This window comes from Phaethon lepturus, unplaced genomic scaffold (assembly GCF_000687285.1).
Source record: "Phaethon lepturus isolate BGI_N335 unplaced genomic scaffold, ASM68728v1 scaffold15877, whole genome shotgun sequence".
NCBI classification, from domain to species: domain Eukaryota; kingdom Metazoa; phylum Chordata; class Aves; order Phaethontiformes; family Phaethontidae; genus Phaethon; species Phaethon lepturus.
Genome location: NW_010551308.1, coordinates 34,493 through 49,992, shown reverse-complemented (window position 1 = coordinate 49,992; position 15,500 = coordinate 34,493). Strand labels below are relative to the sequence as shown.

Genomic DNA, 15,500 nt, shown 5'->3' with positions numbered 1-15,500 from the left:
TAGGTAAGGTACCTCTCCTGGCATAGCAGGGGAGCAGGAAAATCTTCCCTTCTCTTGGTCCCACTGCTTTGACCTGCTGCCTTCGGCACACAGCCTCAGACACACACGGTAAGTTGTCATGCTGCAAATTCAAGCAAATTCAAGAGCAACCCAGAGAGACTCACGTCATTCCAAGGCACAGCCATGTGATGATTAGGACCTAGCATCCAATACATTTGATTGCAACAGAAGGAAGGGAAAGTTACAGAGCTAGCTGAAGGAGCTCCAAGTATGATTACAAATCCCTCCTGGAGCATGGAGGTGCGCTATGTAAAACTCCCTGTCTGTCTGCAAAAGAAACTTAGTTCTTCTCCTCTGTTTCTCTCACCTCAGCATTAAGGTGAGCTCTCTCTTGCTTATTAACTCTTTGGTTAGTCCAAATCCTTCATACACCATCAATTGGCCATGACAATTAGACAGATTTCTTTCAGTCTAGAAGTCCAGGACTTCAAGCCTAATAATGGATTTTAATGGGGCTACAATTCTCCAGTGACAGCTGCAGCACAAAGCAAAGAACAAAGTCACAATGCCAGCATATTTTACAATTGGTTCTTATTTCCTAGGGATAGCTATCAAAATGTGAGCAGAGGCAAAAGGGACTGTAATACCCATTAAGAAGAGAAAAGGCGGGAGGGGGGGAATCAAAGATGGCATATTGGTCCAAATCTATTTTGGTCATATTATTCATTACTTCTGAAGTTAAGCTTTCAACACAGTTTAGAAGTCTATGCTATTGCCACATGAATGGAAAGTTATTTCTTATCCTAACTAAGCACAATAAGGGAGGAAGAAAAGGGAATGGATGAAAGTGACAAAAGATTCTTAGTGACATGGTTTAGCATTAACTCCTCAGTCACAGCACATTCAGGCCTCTGACATGCTTTACGAGACCTTTGCCCAGAAGTGTCAGATTTATCTGCCGTTTGCTGGAAAGAAGGTACTGATACCCCCCAGCTTTCCTAACTCTCTCTGAGGAACTTGCCCAGTTTTCTAACACACACTGAAATACCTATGGATTCACTAAAAACCACATCACAGATATTTGCAGATTTTCATGTCGGAGTTACAAAAGCTGTAAGAACTTGGGTGCTCACCTGGTGGCATTTGTGTATCTCATGGGGCATGCTGGTGACTGGATCATTCTTTCCCAATCTGTAAGTATGACAGCTATGCCTCATGACAAATCTGAGCTCATCTCCTTGGGATTTTTTGGGGGCATTGCCAGGTTTTTGTCCTGGAAAGAATTAGAATGTAGAGCATTAAATTCAGCTTCAATATTAAGTTTTAAATGGACATTCATCAGGGACTAAGGGCAATTCCTACATGACAAGTCACCCCCACGGAAAAGCATGGATCACGGGTGAGAGACGATCTGAAGAGTAGAACCTTGAAATACTCATTTTAAAAGTTCATCTGGAAAAAGATGTGTTCACTTAGAGAACAAACAAATTAGGAAAGCTACTACATTCCTATTCTACCAGGCCAGACCTTGTTCATGATAAACCTACAAACCTCAAACCCACTTTAGCCTTGTTTCAAGCTTCAGCATTTTGCAAATCAGGCAGTTTTATCCAGGCTAGAGCTTCGGAGAGCTCTGGTTTTTCATATGTTTGGAGAACATCTGTATGTAAAGTCTCCAGAAAGTCCATAAAGGCATCTTGAAAACAAGTACATTCTTGAAGCTTCAGTCAAAGAGGTCAGTTAATCTTTAGTGAGAAGTGGTTGGTACAGCTTGACTGTACCTTGGACCCTGAGCATCAAGTGTTCAATGCTGAAAGCAGCAGGGCCAGTGGAGCAGAGCATCACCTTCACCACAGGTCCAGGCCTCTGGAGAACCACAGGAAACTGCACGGTACTGCATAGCGCAGCTATAAGCAAAACCAAGCACAACACTACCACTATAAAAACACCATTTGAGAAATGTAGGCAAAAGTCATAGAAGTTACTCTGTGGAAAGGCAGAAAAGTGAGGAATTATCCACGTTTGAGAGATGTTCAATGCCGGTAACATGGCTGCCAGGCAGGAGGCAGCAGCATCTCCAGTCCCTGTCCTGCAAAAAGTGCCCTACTGCTGGCCAGCAAGGATTTGTCCAGTTCATTGCACAGTACCAGCTGCCCAAAGTCTACCTATGAGGCTAGGCATTTTGTTTGCTTTATCTATCCTGAAAAATTGCTAGACTACTTGCCCTTAAATCGAAAATGGGATGGTACAGGGAATTTTTGCCATTACTCCATCTCCACTGATAGGTACTTTCAGTTATTAAGCATGCTAAATAGTTTCCAGGTTACTTTCTGGTTCTCCGAATTTTCCAGCCTCTTTCTCCCATTATACCATCATGCTAAAGTTCTAGCTCATGCTGACATTAAAGCCCAAGTCTATATTTTAAGTTCCTCAATAAAAGTAATTTGGTTTAGAGACAGGCACCCATTGACTTCTGTTGCTCACTGGCTCTAGAGGAGGGGAAAAAAAAGAAAACAGGCTATTCCGATATGATGGCATATAAACAGATGTAGGAATCTCATTTAATATATCCAGCCTTGAAAAACTGCCAGCCATAACAAATGCTATTACATAGCAGCGAGTCTGTGTGCCGGAGGACGCTCCAGGGAGCTATCTGTTAGACTCCTATTTGGGGAAAAGTTTGACTGATGGCCCCATTTCTGATAGTATTTTCCTCTGTCCTGCATATAAATAGTTATGATAGTTAAACCGTTATTCTCAGCTGCAACAGACATACTTTTTGAAATTTTTTTGGCGCTTTTATAAATAAGTTCTTGGAGGAAGATGCTATGGAGTGCTCTAACAGCTCAGCACATCCTCTGTCTTTCTCCTCTCCTGTCCTTTTCCTCCCAACTCAAGGGTTAACTGACATGCTAAACTTTAGATTTGGTGGGCGGGGTTTTTTTGTTAACGAAAAAAATATTCCTAGCATGTTCTACCACCCTAAAGGTCTTTGTTTGGAAGCATTACTACTGTACTTGGTAACAAAAGGGTGTTCCTGTTCAAGCGTCAGAAAAGAGAGCTTATAAGAGAGCTACGATGATCATGCACATAGTCCTCATCTACACCCAGATAGAAGTTAAATAAGTCCTCTTCCCTAGAGCATGAACCATCACCACTGGTGTGATGTAAGAGGATGAAGGTCTACACAAAATAGCTATTATCCAAAAACTTTCTCCAGAGGCATCACTTAATTTCTAAAATATTTGGAGAACACATATGCTAGAATTCACCCACAGGACTCCAAAAAGCTGATGGATTTCTCCACCACACTTTGTCTACCAGGATGCAAGTGTGGATACCCACCCAGGAAAAACACTTCTGTGTAAGTAGTTTATAACATCTGGAATCACAAAAAATTAAACCTATACAGAGGCAGAATAAAGGGGAATGAGGGAAGGGAAAGAAAAACACACTGAAGGGCTGGGAGGGGATGCTGGGAGAAGGAACATCTTCACAGGTCAGAGATTCTTCAGTACATCCAATAAAACCTCTGCAAAATTAGCCTTCACGAGTTTTCCCCCACTCCTTTCCTATTACTTTACCCCTCCCCATTTACATTTTGTGCCAACAAGTTCCAGTTAATTCCTTTTGCTTTCAACTTGCCATCCAATATTTCCCTTTGATGTCCCTACTCTTCACCTTGCAAAAAACCAGCGACTAAGCATGCCTTAGTCACCTTCCTGTACCATTCATAGCAGTCTATAAAGCCATTGCCTTTTGCCTCCATTTCCTCTTCCAGCCTGTTGAGTCTGTTTAGTCTCTCCCTGCAGAGAGCCAGGCTGACTCCTGGATACCTGTCATGCTCCTCTGTACTTCTAGATCCTTTTCAGAATGACTGTGTGCAGGAAGGGGAAGAATTAAATCACACACACACACCCCAGTACTAAAAAAATTGGTTTGTCAGGTTTGTACAGTAGAGCATGTTTTATTCTTTACCTCTTCACACATGGACACCTTGTTTTGTATTCTTCATGGCTATGCATCTGCTCCAGTAATTCCACAATGTTTCAGTGACAGTAGCTAAATTAAAGCCCATCACTTGTGTACATAAAGGCATGATGGTCCTCCATTCTGTCCCAAGACTTCAATACAGCGAAGGTACAGAAATATTTTCTTTCTATGTAAAAATGTTTACATACTACACAGCTTGTATAGCAGGCAAGAAAGTTGGCATTTGACTTGCCATTCCAAACAGATGTAGGAGTGTGCTACTGTCCATCTTATCTCTTCCGCTTTTTCACCTACTCTGTGTACAGAACCTTTAAAATAGGCAGCAAAAAGCATTTCCTCCATGCATTTTGAAATAGCCCAACTCACTGGAGTAATCTTGATGTACTCCTGTTCCCTGCCACACTGCACTTCAACTAGATTTTACTTAACTGCACAGCATGCAGTACATGAGCAAACCAAACATGTGGACATACAAGCCTCCAGAAATCTAAACTTTACTGGAAAGATCACTAAAGCTGTTACTTTCATTTTATTTTAGCTTTCTTTTAACGCTGTGGATTTTGTTCATCTAGACTTGTGTCTCAGTGACCAGATTGCACCTCAGCAGGGTCACGGTGAGGAAGACCATAGCCCTCCACACAGGAGAGAATATATTTCCTGGTATAAAGAGCCACAGTTCTGTTTCCCAGGTGCTCATGCTTCAGCATCATCCATTCCACCTCCAAGAGGCAAATAAAGCATGCCATCATTGCATCTTACTTCATTGTCTCTGAGGGTATGGAGGAAGGGGACGTGACTTTCAATAAGACGCTGCCAAAACAGGAGTACACAAGTCACTTAAAGACAAGTGTCCATAAGGGATTACCCAAATACCACAGCTTATTTCCTAGTGTATTAAGAGGGCTGTTCTCCTACTGGGTCCATGACACAGGGATTAAAGTCTCCAGCCGAGTCTACAGCCTGGCTCTGAAGGCTAAAGTTCAACTTAGTTTAACTAAAGTTGCCACACATTGGAGCCATGCAGCTGGGACTCGAAACCCTTTCTGAAGTTGGCCCAAGTGAAAGTGAGAAACGTCTAGGTCTGAGTGTCCTCAGCTGGATCATTTGTTGTTACCTAGCACTTTTCTTCCTTGCTGGCTCTCTTCATAAATCCTAAGGAACTCCTCTTGGCAGTTCATTGATGATGTTATTGACAGATGCTTTACCATAATCTTTGACATGCCCTTCAGAGGCAGTCAGAGTATCCAAGAGCACTCTGTGCTGCTCATGTATCCTGACGAGGAAGGACCAGAGATAAACCCCCAGGGCTCTTCTAACTCCACTTCTGACACACATTCTGTGGATAAATGTGCACTTCAGTGATAAAAGCATTAAGAAAAGAGCTTTCTACAAACCCTGCCAGTTCTGACCATGATTGAAGATAGACTAGCAGGTCGATAAAGTTAATGGGAAATGGTTTTCCAATATTTAGGAGGGAGGGTTTAAGCCTGTTCCTCCCCTACCCCAGTATTACCGGGCTTGCTGGAAGTCTGAATATTCTGCTATCACTGGCAAGAGCTCAGCTACTGCAGCTGCTGGAAAGGCCAAAACGAATAGATCTGATAAAAAGCTTAACCCTACATAGGGCATATATATATAGAGATACACACACACATTTACAATTGTGTGTGTGTGTGTGTGTATATATATATATATGTATATATAAAAAAACCCCAACCCTTCCCATCAGTTGGATCATTTCTTAGGGTCCAGCATGCAGGCTGCAGCTCTCAAAGTGTACATGGTCACAAGGCAGTCCTGTTGCCTTAGCCTCAGAGACCCAGGCAGCAGACACAAGCTAGGCAGCATAAAGCTGCCAGGCCTTAGAGGAAAGCAGACTGGCTTGCAAATTTGATAAGAGCAGTGCTTTGATGCCTGGAAATGCCTGGAAAACAGATAAACAGGTACCAGATTGGTCAAGTACCTGGGCTAACAAACCTACCAACCTCAAATACTCATTTACTACCAAGGAAGGAATATAAGTATTTTTTTAATTGACCTTGTGGCCAGCCCTTGACAAGAGTTATGAAATATTATGCTTTTGTCTATGCACTCTCTGGTTCTCCAGAAACACAGGAGGAGAGCAGGCTTAGCCTGTAGCTGCATGCACACACAGTGCAGTCAGATTCAACACTTGTTAAATAAGAGACCAAATCAACAGGGAAATATTTGGAAGCATCTGAGTGGTTATAACAGAGCAGGAGGAAAGAAAACAAGATCACTAATGAGAACTGTATGTCCCTTTAGTACCAAGCATAATAGGATTGTTTGGCTCCCAAGGCAGCAATTTTAAAGTCATACCCTCTGTAGAGCAGCTTAAATTCTGTTTAAGTGTGCTTCCTCCCACACCAATGTTTATGAGCTTTCTGCTCAGATTGGATGCTGACACCATGCCATGTCTCTGCGCACCTGCGCGGGATGCTGAGAGCACAGAGCAGGGACAGCCGAGCCCTTCCGCTGGGTAGAAATCCCTCAAATCCAGAGGGAGCTGAGGAAGCTTTGCCTCCTGAGGAAGGTGCTGCGGTGTGAACAGCACTGCACGGCGATGCTTGTTAGAGGGCACGCACAGGGAAGTGTGACTTGGCTTAACCCACAGTGGAAGGGAGCTCAGCCAGGCTGAGTTACGGGGAGGGTACCCTTCCTCCAGGAGAGCTGGCCTGAAAAAAACCAAACCCCTTCCACCACAGTCTAGGTTGAGAAGCAATGAGTTAATGACACAGCTTTGCACAAGGGCAAGGCAAGGGTTCCTGCACGTCCTCAGCACCGTTGGAGGATGTGGGCCGTGTTGCTTGCATCAAGGGACAGCAGGGAACAGCAGTGCCGTGTGGGTGCAACGGTCCAGAAGGGGGTAAAGCCCAGCAAGCTGAGCCACAAGATCTTGTCTCTAGGTTCAATTTTAAAATCGTTTTTGCATTCAGGGTGATACCCCAGTTCAGGCCATTACAGCACCATGCGCTTGCCATGCCTTTCAGCTCACCCAGCGGCGAGTGGCTCAGCTGAGATGAGCCTGCTCCAGCGTGGGCAAGAGCCTCGTGTGCATTTCCAGCTCCTGCCAACCAGCCCTGGAGCTGCCATGCTAATGACAGCCCCACAGTCACCAGCTGGGCTGCACTTCCCCGAGGAGAGAAAGCATCCCCACCTCCTGTTGCTTATCACTCTTGGGATCTATTTTTATCGCGGTGGTGTGATGTCTTGGAGCACCAGCAAGGATGCCAGTGGGAAAAGGAAAGCACACGCTGCATGCCAACAGCCTGGCTACAGCGCAAATCTGCAAGCAGAGCCAGTAGCATCCCCTCCTGAGCAGATTGCTTTTTAAAGTCGTGAGCAACAGCGTTCTCCAATTTGTTCCCAGACCTAGTGTCACCCAGTAACTCAGGGGTACTTCAGCCTTTTCATCAGTCTCCCTCCAACACTGTCACAGTAGTGGATGTGGAGAAACATTTAAATGCTTAATAGGCAGGAGGAGGCACATCAGTAGGACAGGGCTATTTGTTGTGCTTTAAAAGCAGCAACAAGTTGACAGAGTGCCTCACCCAAGACCACGGCTCTGTTTAAACAAGGTACACACATAAGAGATTAAGTAATTGTCCCTGACCCAAGAAATTCAGTGGAAAACACAGAAGATAAAAAAACCAATACCTCATTCCAAGGATGGTAAGGGACAGATACAGCAGATTAAGCAGCATACCCACATGCACAGAAAACCTGCAGCATCAGTGTTTGATGGATCCCTGGCTCTTCCACACAAGCCCACTGCTTCTAGCTACAACAGTCTTCCCTCCCTTAGGTCTGCTCACCAGCCTCCCTCCCTCCCCTCTGCCTGCGTGTACCCACACACACACTTCCCAGGACAAAATCCAGAGCGCTGCGTCCATTTGCACGCAGGTGTTCGGAGACTCAAGCTTGGGCACTACCCTGAGCTGCTCCCGAACTGAACCAGCTCCACCACCTTCTGCAAACCAAGGGCTGCAGCCTCTGGCACGCAACAACTCTGCGGAGTTCTGCAGTTCCCCCGCACCCACGCCTACCCCGTCAGCTCTGCGGCAGCCTCGCGGGCTGCGCCGGTTCCGAGGTGTCCGGTGCCCCGCCGCTTCTCTGCGGCACGCTCTGCTCAGCATGTGAGGAGAGGCACACTTAGAGACAGTTTTGTATTAAACTTGGGAACAGTCAGCACAGCCAAGCGATCCCCGCGACGGGAAGGCAATTGTATGGAAGTCAGGTAAAGGAGCCAACGGTCAGTATCTGGCTCAAAGAGCCCTCAGGGCTTTGCACCTTTTGTATGAAGCCATATGTAAAAGCTGTATGCAATGCTACAGCCTCAACCTCTGGGAAAGATTTACAGCTTCAGAGCTGAGCAATTCCCTGCATAAACTGCCTGACCTACAGTAAATCCATGAAAGCCATTACATCCTTCAGAGAGCCAGTGGTCAGCAGCCAGCTGTGTCGGATCCAAGGGGATGGAAGATCTCCAGCCAGCTCCCAGCTTATCTGTGGGGATGGTCTGGCTACCATACAAGTGATGATTTGTTTTGTTAACTGGTTTTAGTTCAGAAGAAAGTTCTCCCATTGTCAGCACCTGTACTAACATTTCTGAGGTCACTGTGGGACTATGAATGACGCCACAAGGGAGAAAGACCAGCAGCTGCAGCACAAAGCAGGAGTGTCCAAGTGCTCATGTGAGCTGAGTGTGGAGCATTATCCACAATGTGCTCTTTTCTTCAATATATACTTTAATTTCCCACTCATAACTGCCGCACACTTTATTCAGGATACAGAAAAAAATATTCCTGTGAGCAGAAGTCCTCCATTTTACGCTGGCAACAACAGAATAAAATACAGGATAGGCAGAAACATGAAAACTCTGACCAGGATTAGCTCTTTCCTCTTTCTCAAGAAATGCTGTGGGACAAATCACAGCTATTCCCTAAATGGAGAATTACGTATTTGGCTGTACATAAGCACATACAGGGAAGGAGGAGGGATAAAGCTCTGGAAGACAAATGTTTTGCATCAGCAGTTTCCCAGCACAACTACTTTGAGCCAAAGTGAAACATTTCTCTAGAATGACAAATCAGTTTGTTTAACATGGAAAAGACTTGAAGCTATCTGGTGGCTCTTTGAAACCTCCCAAATCCCATCAGATTAAACAAGCTGAAGCAGTGGATTTCTCCATTTGCCAATGAAACTATAAAGCCAGATTCATCTTGACCTGAGGAGCCTCAGAAGGAAAGAAACTTCTGGGAAAGAAGAGAGAAGCTGGTGCAAGGGAAGTGGGACAACAATGCTGGGTTCACATGGAGCACCCCAAACAAATTTGCTCCCCTCATTTGTCTGCATGAGACACACACCAGTTTAAGGACAGGGGCCTCTTCCTTTCGTAACCCACCACTTTCATGCAATCAGTCCTTATTCACTAGTATATGCTACTCTTTCTCTAGCACTTTCTGGCAAAATTCATCCTACAGACTTCTGAATGTGGTGCTAATTATACTTGGATACACATACACAAGCTCAGATTACAGTGTTGTCCCAAACTATTCTGCCCAAAGCGTGGGGCTGGTAGGCATTTTCAGCAGCAGCCACTTTTTACTGAGAAAAGCATTTGTCCAAAGATTGTATTCAATTTGAGAGCCAGAAGTGTTACATACAAGTCTTATGCTTCCGAAATTCCCATTCTAAGTTCCAGGAAGCTTTGTTTAGGTGGAAGGCATGAGGAAGAGGAGGAAGTGAGAACTTTCTGCAGGAAATCACCTGGACTATTTTTTTTTTTTCCTTGCTCTTAAGTTGCCTTAAAAAGTCTACCAGAAAAAAACCTCAATGCACTTGGGATATTTTATACAAAGGGGTTATATTCAGGACTTATCTCAGGCAATGAAAACTCACCTTTCATCAGCAGTCTTATCCGGCCCAGGAAAATCCTCACACTTGAACTGAGCCCTGGGTTTGTTCTGGGCTGGCACAGCCAACAGCCCAGCTGACAATGCCATAAAAAGTAAATGGTCCATTTTCCTTGCTGCAAACCAAGGGGCCACCAGAGCTACCCTAGGAACCAAGAGAGGACTCATCTCTCTTGGCCTCCACACTGCTGCAGCTAAGAAGAGCTGTCACAGACCAGATTTGCTCAAGAAAAAGCCTCGGTGCAAGAACAGGGCTTGCAGCTCCTGGCTGAACTCAGCCCTAGCCTGGAATGAAGGAACTGATTTAAAGGCTTGCTTATCAGCATAGAGTGAAGACTGAGCACAGGCTACAGAAAAAATAGGACTGAATAGTGTTCTTTAGTGCTACACATAATTTATTATTCTGCCATAAGATTGCGGTATTGATCAGAACCCGCATTTTAACTTGACAGTGCCTCAGTCAGAATTACTTTGCCTTTTATTTACTCAGCTGTTCTTACCTGCTTGCCTCATGATTTCAGGGAGATTAGTTAGTTCTTGAACAGTGCTCTGAATACAAGGGTTTTATGAAACCAATAGAAGTCTTCATAGTTTATCTTGACAAGAGTGCTATGAAATGGTTTCCAAGCAAGCTACAATGGGAAGTGTTTCACTGGGATAAGAGATGAGACTTGGGAAGTTCAAGGGAAAAATATTCTTTCCTCCACAGGTCTCATAGAAATTACTGTCCAGAGAAAAAATTACTAAACTCTGTGGCCCCACTTCCAAGCAACAGTGCACACTGCATGTATTTGGGCTGGCACAGTCAACAGCCCAGCTGACAACACCGTACAGATCGACTGCATCTATTGCTCTTAAGTACTGTCCACTCCAGGGACAAGAAGTAGATGGAGCTTTCAACTGTCACTTGCTATATGCTGTTCTCCCCTCTGTGCTCCCCCAGTCCCTTCTACCCAGTGGTCTACAGACATCCATATGCAGACACCTTCAAGAGCGCTCACCTTTAGTTTTACCTCGCCTGACAGGAATCCTGGCTTCCCACAGAAACAAAGCCAGCAGAAAGCATCCTGGCTGTGATCCTTCCAGGGTGACTGAAGTAGTAATTTCTCTCACAGATTTCATTCTCAAGTACAGGCACTCATGTTTGCTGCAATGGCCTAGCTCAGCTCCCAGCTGCTTGGGAAATAAATTTGAGGTTAGGTCTGGGCAGAAGTATGAAACACAAGATGTGAATGTAAGTTCTGCTCATAACGGGCAAACATGCAAAAACAGAAGACCCACCTTCTTCAATGATTCCCCATCCAGATGCAGTGCAGAGGCAAGAGGAGGATAATGTCTCTGTGCTGTTGGGCAGACATGCTGGCCTCACAACAGCGTTGTACTGGAGGTATGTCTAGCTGCATCAGGGCAATTTCAGAGTCATAGCTCAGCATGTCGAAGTGGGGATGCACCACAATGGCTTTCACCCATCTCGTCTGTGACCAGGTCACAGGCATCAGGGCAGAGAAGGAACAAGCTGCCCTAAATGCAGCATCCTGAAAGCATACTTGTAAAGGAAGAGGACAAAAATCCCACAAGCAGTGACCAAGCTGAAATAGGTCATGAAAAGAAATAAACAAGGTGCAAGGACTTTGAGGATAAATCCTCCACTTCTCTGCTTTTCAGTTGAGAAGATTGCTGGGACAGATTATGTAGACCTCCTGAGCCTAGAGTAAAGGCTGACTGCTTCACTGTGCAAATATAAGCCACTAAGGTTTTGCAGAAGACTATGTGCTGCTTTTCCACATGTATTTCTTCCTCCTCCCCATTAGGAAGGAAGGCTCAACAAGCTTTTTATAGACCAATACATTGCTCAGCACCAAGAGAGTAAGATGCTGAGGACAGTCAGTCATCTCTGCTACGTTTTAAGTCTTTTTACTGCTAGTAATAAGAACCAGATATAAAACGTACTTTTACAGGCTGCAAGTTAGCTGCATGAGACCAGAGTTACTGGATCTCCTTCCTCAACTGAACCTCTGCTACATATCAGTCATTTTGCCTTGTTGTCAACACTGTTTTATCTGTGCATGTAGATCTGTTTTGAGAAATGTGGTAGAGACAAATACACCACAGTTAACATTTTTAATAGTATTTCTTCATTTTTTACCTCTTCTGTTGACTCTCTCAGGGCTCTATCATGGTCTCCTACCGCCACAGTCCAGTGCAAGGGTTTATTGGATCTGTAAAATGAAAATAAACATATTGGAGCTACTTACAGTCAGCCATACAGCTTCCTTATTCAGCAGTCATACATGCCTTCTGGCTCTTCTCTAATTAGTCACTTATTCCCAGAACTGCTGAGCAAGACCTTCTCACCACGACAAATGTGCTGCATCAGTTCTGGCTTTGCTACAGCTCTGATAGCGCATAGTCCAATTAACTTTAATGGATCTCCTACAAGCAAGACCAAACTGTTGCCATCTCTAAAATCAGTGATCATGGAGGAAGGGCAGAAGGAATGTTTCCTAGAGGATATTAAGGTGTGAATATAATTTATAGCTCTCCAGTTGTTCGCACCCCAACTTGGAGGAGCAGGGGGAGTGCATGGCATGAGGAGAGGAGCAGAGGTGGCCCAGGGACATGCTGGTCACACTCAGCTGCACACAGTGGGCAGCTGTCAGCAGCCACATAGGGATGATGACAACCCCATCGCACTGGCAGTCTCCAAGGAGCTTCAGGGTGGCATGCTATGGCCAACAGTGAAGACAGGCCTCAGCCCCACTAACACACTTGAATAGCCACTGGCAAGTAACTGGGGGAAAGCCACAGGTGTCTGCAAGAGAGCCAGAAAACCAGTCATACTTTCGCAAGCAAGTTTCTTGTTTTCCTAGATAACCTCACACAGTGGATACAGCTAGGTCAAAGATACAGGAGAGATCAAGTTTGGTCTGCCTGGAAGTGATGGGGGAAGGAAGAAGAGCTATGTGAAAGCTTGAATCCTAAGGAGTTTAGCACTTCAGGGAGCAGAAGAGGTTCAGGTACTGAAAGCAGGTCTCTCCCATCCTCTGCCCGTGTTCCCTCTGCCAGTAGGAAGTGCATGCAACCACAGCGTACTGCACATGGTGAATGAGAGATGAGGCACCTGCCTATCACTTTCATCCATGCAAGAAGGGCACAAAAGGGGATCTGAGGTCAGAAAGCATCTGTCTCTCTGCATAATCCTCTTACATGTTAGAGGAAAGCTCCTCAGACCAGATCAACTGAGCAGAATTTAATTTCTTTACCTAAGGAGATATCCTTCAGAGCCAACATCAGTGCAGTTGATAATCCTGAATCTTCTCTTCCTGCCTCCTCTGCAAGAAAGGAAATAAGAGTTAGCTCTGACTTGGGTCAGTAGCTCTGGCTTGTCCCCTCAAAAAAAGTCCCCACTCTGTAAGGGGAAAGTTATTCATCCCCTCAAGCAGCAGCCAGCACACATTCATGAAAGTAGAAGACAACAATAGCAGACTAACACTCAGGATCAAGACTTCTCTATAATGAGATTTTCAAGGGGAGTATCAGACAGACAGAATTAACAAGGCTTCTTGTTTCAGGTAACAGAAGTTACTCATCTCATTTCTCAGTGAGAAAAAATAAAACTAGCTTGATTCATCTCTCTTATTCAGGGAAGGGAGCTGCCAAAAGTAGCTATTGTGTTTTAAAGTTACCTTGACAGAATGCAGCAGGATTAGCCTAAAAAATAAGATCAGGTGTCTAAGAATAGCTGCAGATGACACGGACATTGTTAGACACAGAAAGCATCTCTCTACTAATCTGAATGAACAAAAATGAGATGGGCTTTGAACCCTCTGAAGCCATTCTTCTCATCGCTTTCAAAATATACCAGCATGGTATTCTGGGGACTCAGCACTGGTTTGGGAGTTGAGAATCCAAAGAGATTAGCTGTAGGGATGAACAAGAAGCTGTCTTTCTAAGACGAGAATTGTCATCCTGTAAGCACTTGTGGCTTTAGCTAATCTAGGTTTCTAAAAAAACCCAAAGCTCTAGAGTCTTGGTGACTTTCTGATTGAAACATGAACTTTTGCAGAAGAGGTGCCTGCAAAGCAATGTTAATCCATGACATCAGTAAGCAACAGCAGCCAGAATTAATCTATTACAGTTATGCTACAGGTACACAAAAGTAATCTTAATTTTCTCATAGTGGGATTACAAGTAATCTTCAACAGACAGTGTGAATGCCCTTCACTGCACAAAAAACCCCACCCTTGAGAATTGTATTTGCCACCATTGAGGGGTACAAGCAAAGTCTCTCTTGAATGGTTTACATGAGGACCTAGAAAGCAGCTGCTAGACTTTTCCTCCTATTGAGAGCACTCAGTTTGCATAGCATCTGGAAGTCCAATAATTGCAGCTGGATAGGAAGTTTGCATTTTATTCCAGAAGAGCTTTCCTGTAAGAATATGAATTTCTGATGGCAAAGCTGTGCTGGAAAGCATTGAGGGAAACATTCTGGGATGCTAAAAGCTCTCCCCTGAAAGATTCCAGATCCAAATTTGTCAGCCTTCTTCCTCCCACTTAAATACTCCTTTCCAATGGAAACCAGATTTCTTTTCAAGGCAACTGTAGCGTAAATACTTATTCAGCATTTGGTAAACACATGCAACTAAATTACCACCACAATATAGATGGGGAAAAAATAGCAGCAGTTTGCCAAATATCACTTGTCAATGGCGAACCCAGGACAGTTCAAGCCTCTTACCCAGCTTATTGGGTGTAAAGAAAAGACCACCAGCCCCTCATCACTCTACTCTGTCTTTTGGTTCACATACAGGCCTGTAAAGAGGTAGCCAGAATTCAATTCAAGTATCTTCACTTCTAAGCACCAGATTGCTTTTCACCTTAAAGAATAGATATCAAGCTCTGCTCAATTGACTGTGGTGCCTGAAAGCTGTTTTTTCAAAAAAGGTGGGGATGGTACAACATGCTTTCATTTTGTCCAGGTAGGAGGAATATCTGGAAATACAGAAGTTAAAAAAAAGAAAAGTTAAGAACATTGATTTCACTAAGGTTAAAGATTTTTATATTGATAAAACTGAAGCAGATTTAAAGTGACAAATTAAAAAATATTTTGTTCTGAAAATGTGGGAAAGCAATGCCTCAGGTTAGCAATTTTTCATTAATGACATTCCAACAGAATTAGTTCAATTCATAAAGAATTCATATCCGTTTCAGTGGAATTAGACATCCATCGACAACCGACCTTTTGCCCTGCATTAATTTGAACGCTTGTTGTCTTTAGTTAATACTTCGATCAAAATTGCTCTTGCTCTCTCCTTTGATAGAGATGAAGAGTGGAGGCCTGATACAGCAGCGCTCTGGATCAGCAATAGAACACGAGCCATGGTCCTGTATCCATCCCTGGAACACCAGCTGGCTCTCCATGAGAAAGCACAGCCTGGGAACAAGATGCAAGATCTCCTGTGCCAATGGCACACTTGGCCACATCATGATGGGCAAGACAGATGGGCAAACCTCAAAGAGTGCTGCAGAAGCCCTTATATTGCCCTTTCAGTGGTAGCACGTACCACATTA

The 15,500-nt window shown here is 44.3% G+C and overlaps 1 protein-coding gene across 1 annotated transcript in view; it reads right to left on the bottom strand.

Moving 5' to 3' along the window:
- Positions 1-471: 471 nt before the first annotated feature.
- Positions 472-15,500, bottom strand: part of LOC104623700 (ovochymase-1-like) — a 35,936-nt gene continuing 20,907 nt past the window's right edge. The window contains 8 exon segments of the mRNA XM_010290868.1: positions 472-535; positions 9,956-10,074; positions 10,948-11,090; positions 11,211-11,314; positions 11,316-11,404; positions 12,076-12,148; positions 12,486-12,741; positions 13,193-13,261. Coding sequence (XP_010289170.1) covers positions 472-535; positions 9,956-10,074; positions 10,948-11,090; positions 11,211-11,314; positions 11,316-11,404; positions 12,076-12,148; positions 12,486-12,741; positions 13,193-13,261 — 917 coding nt within the window.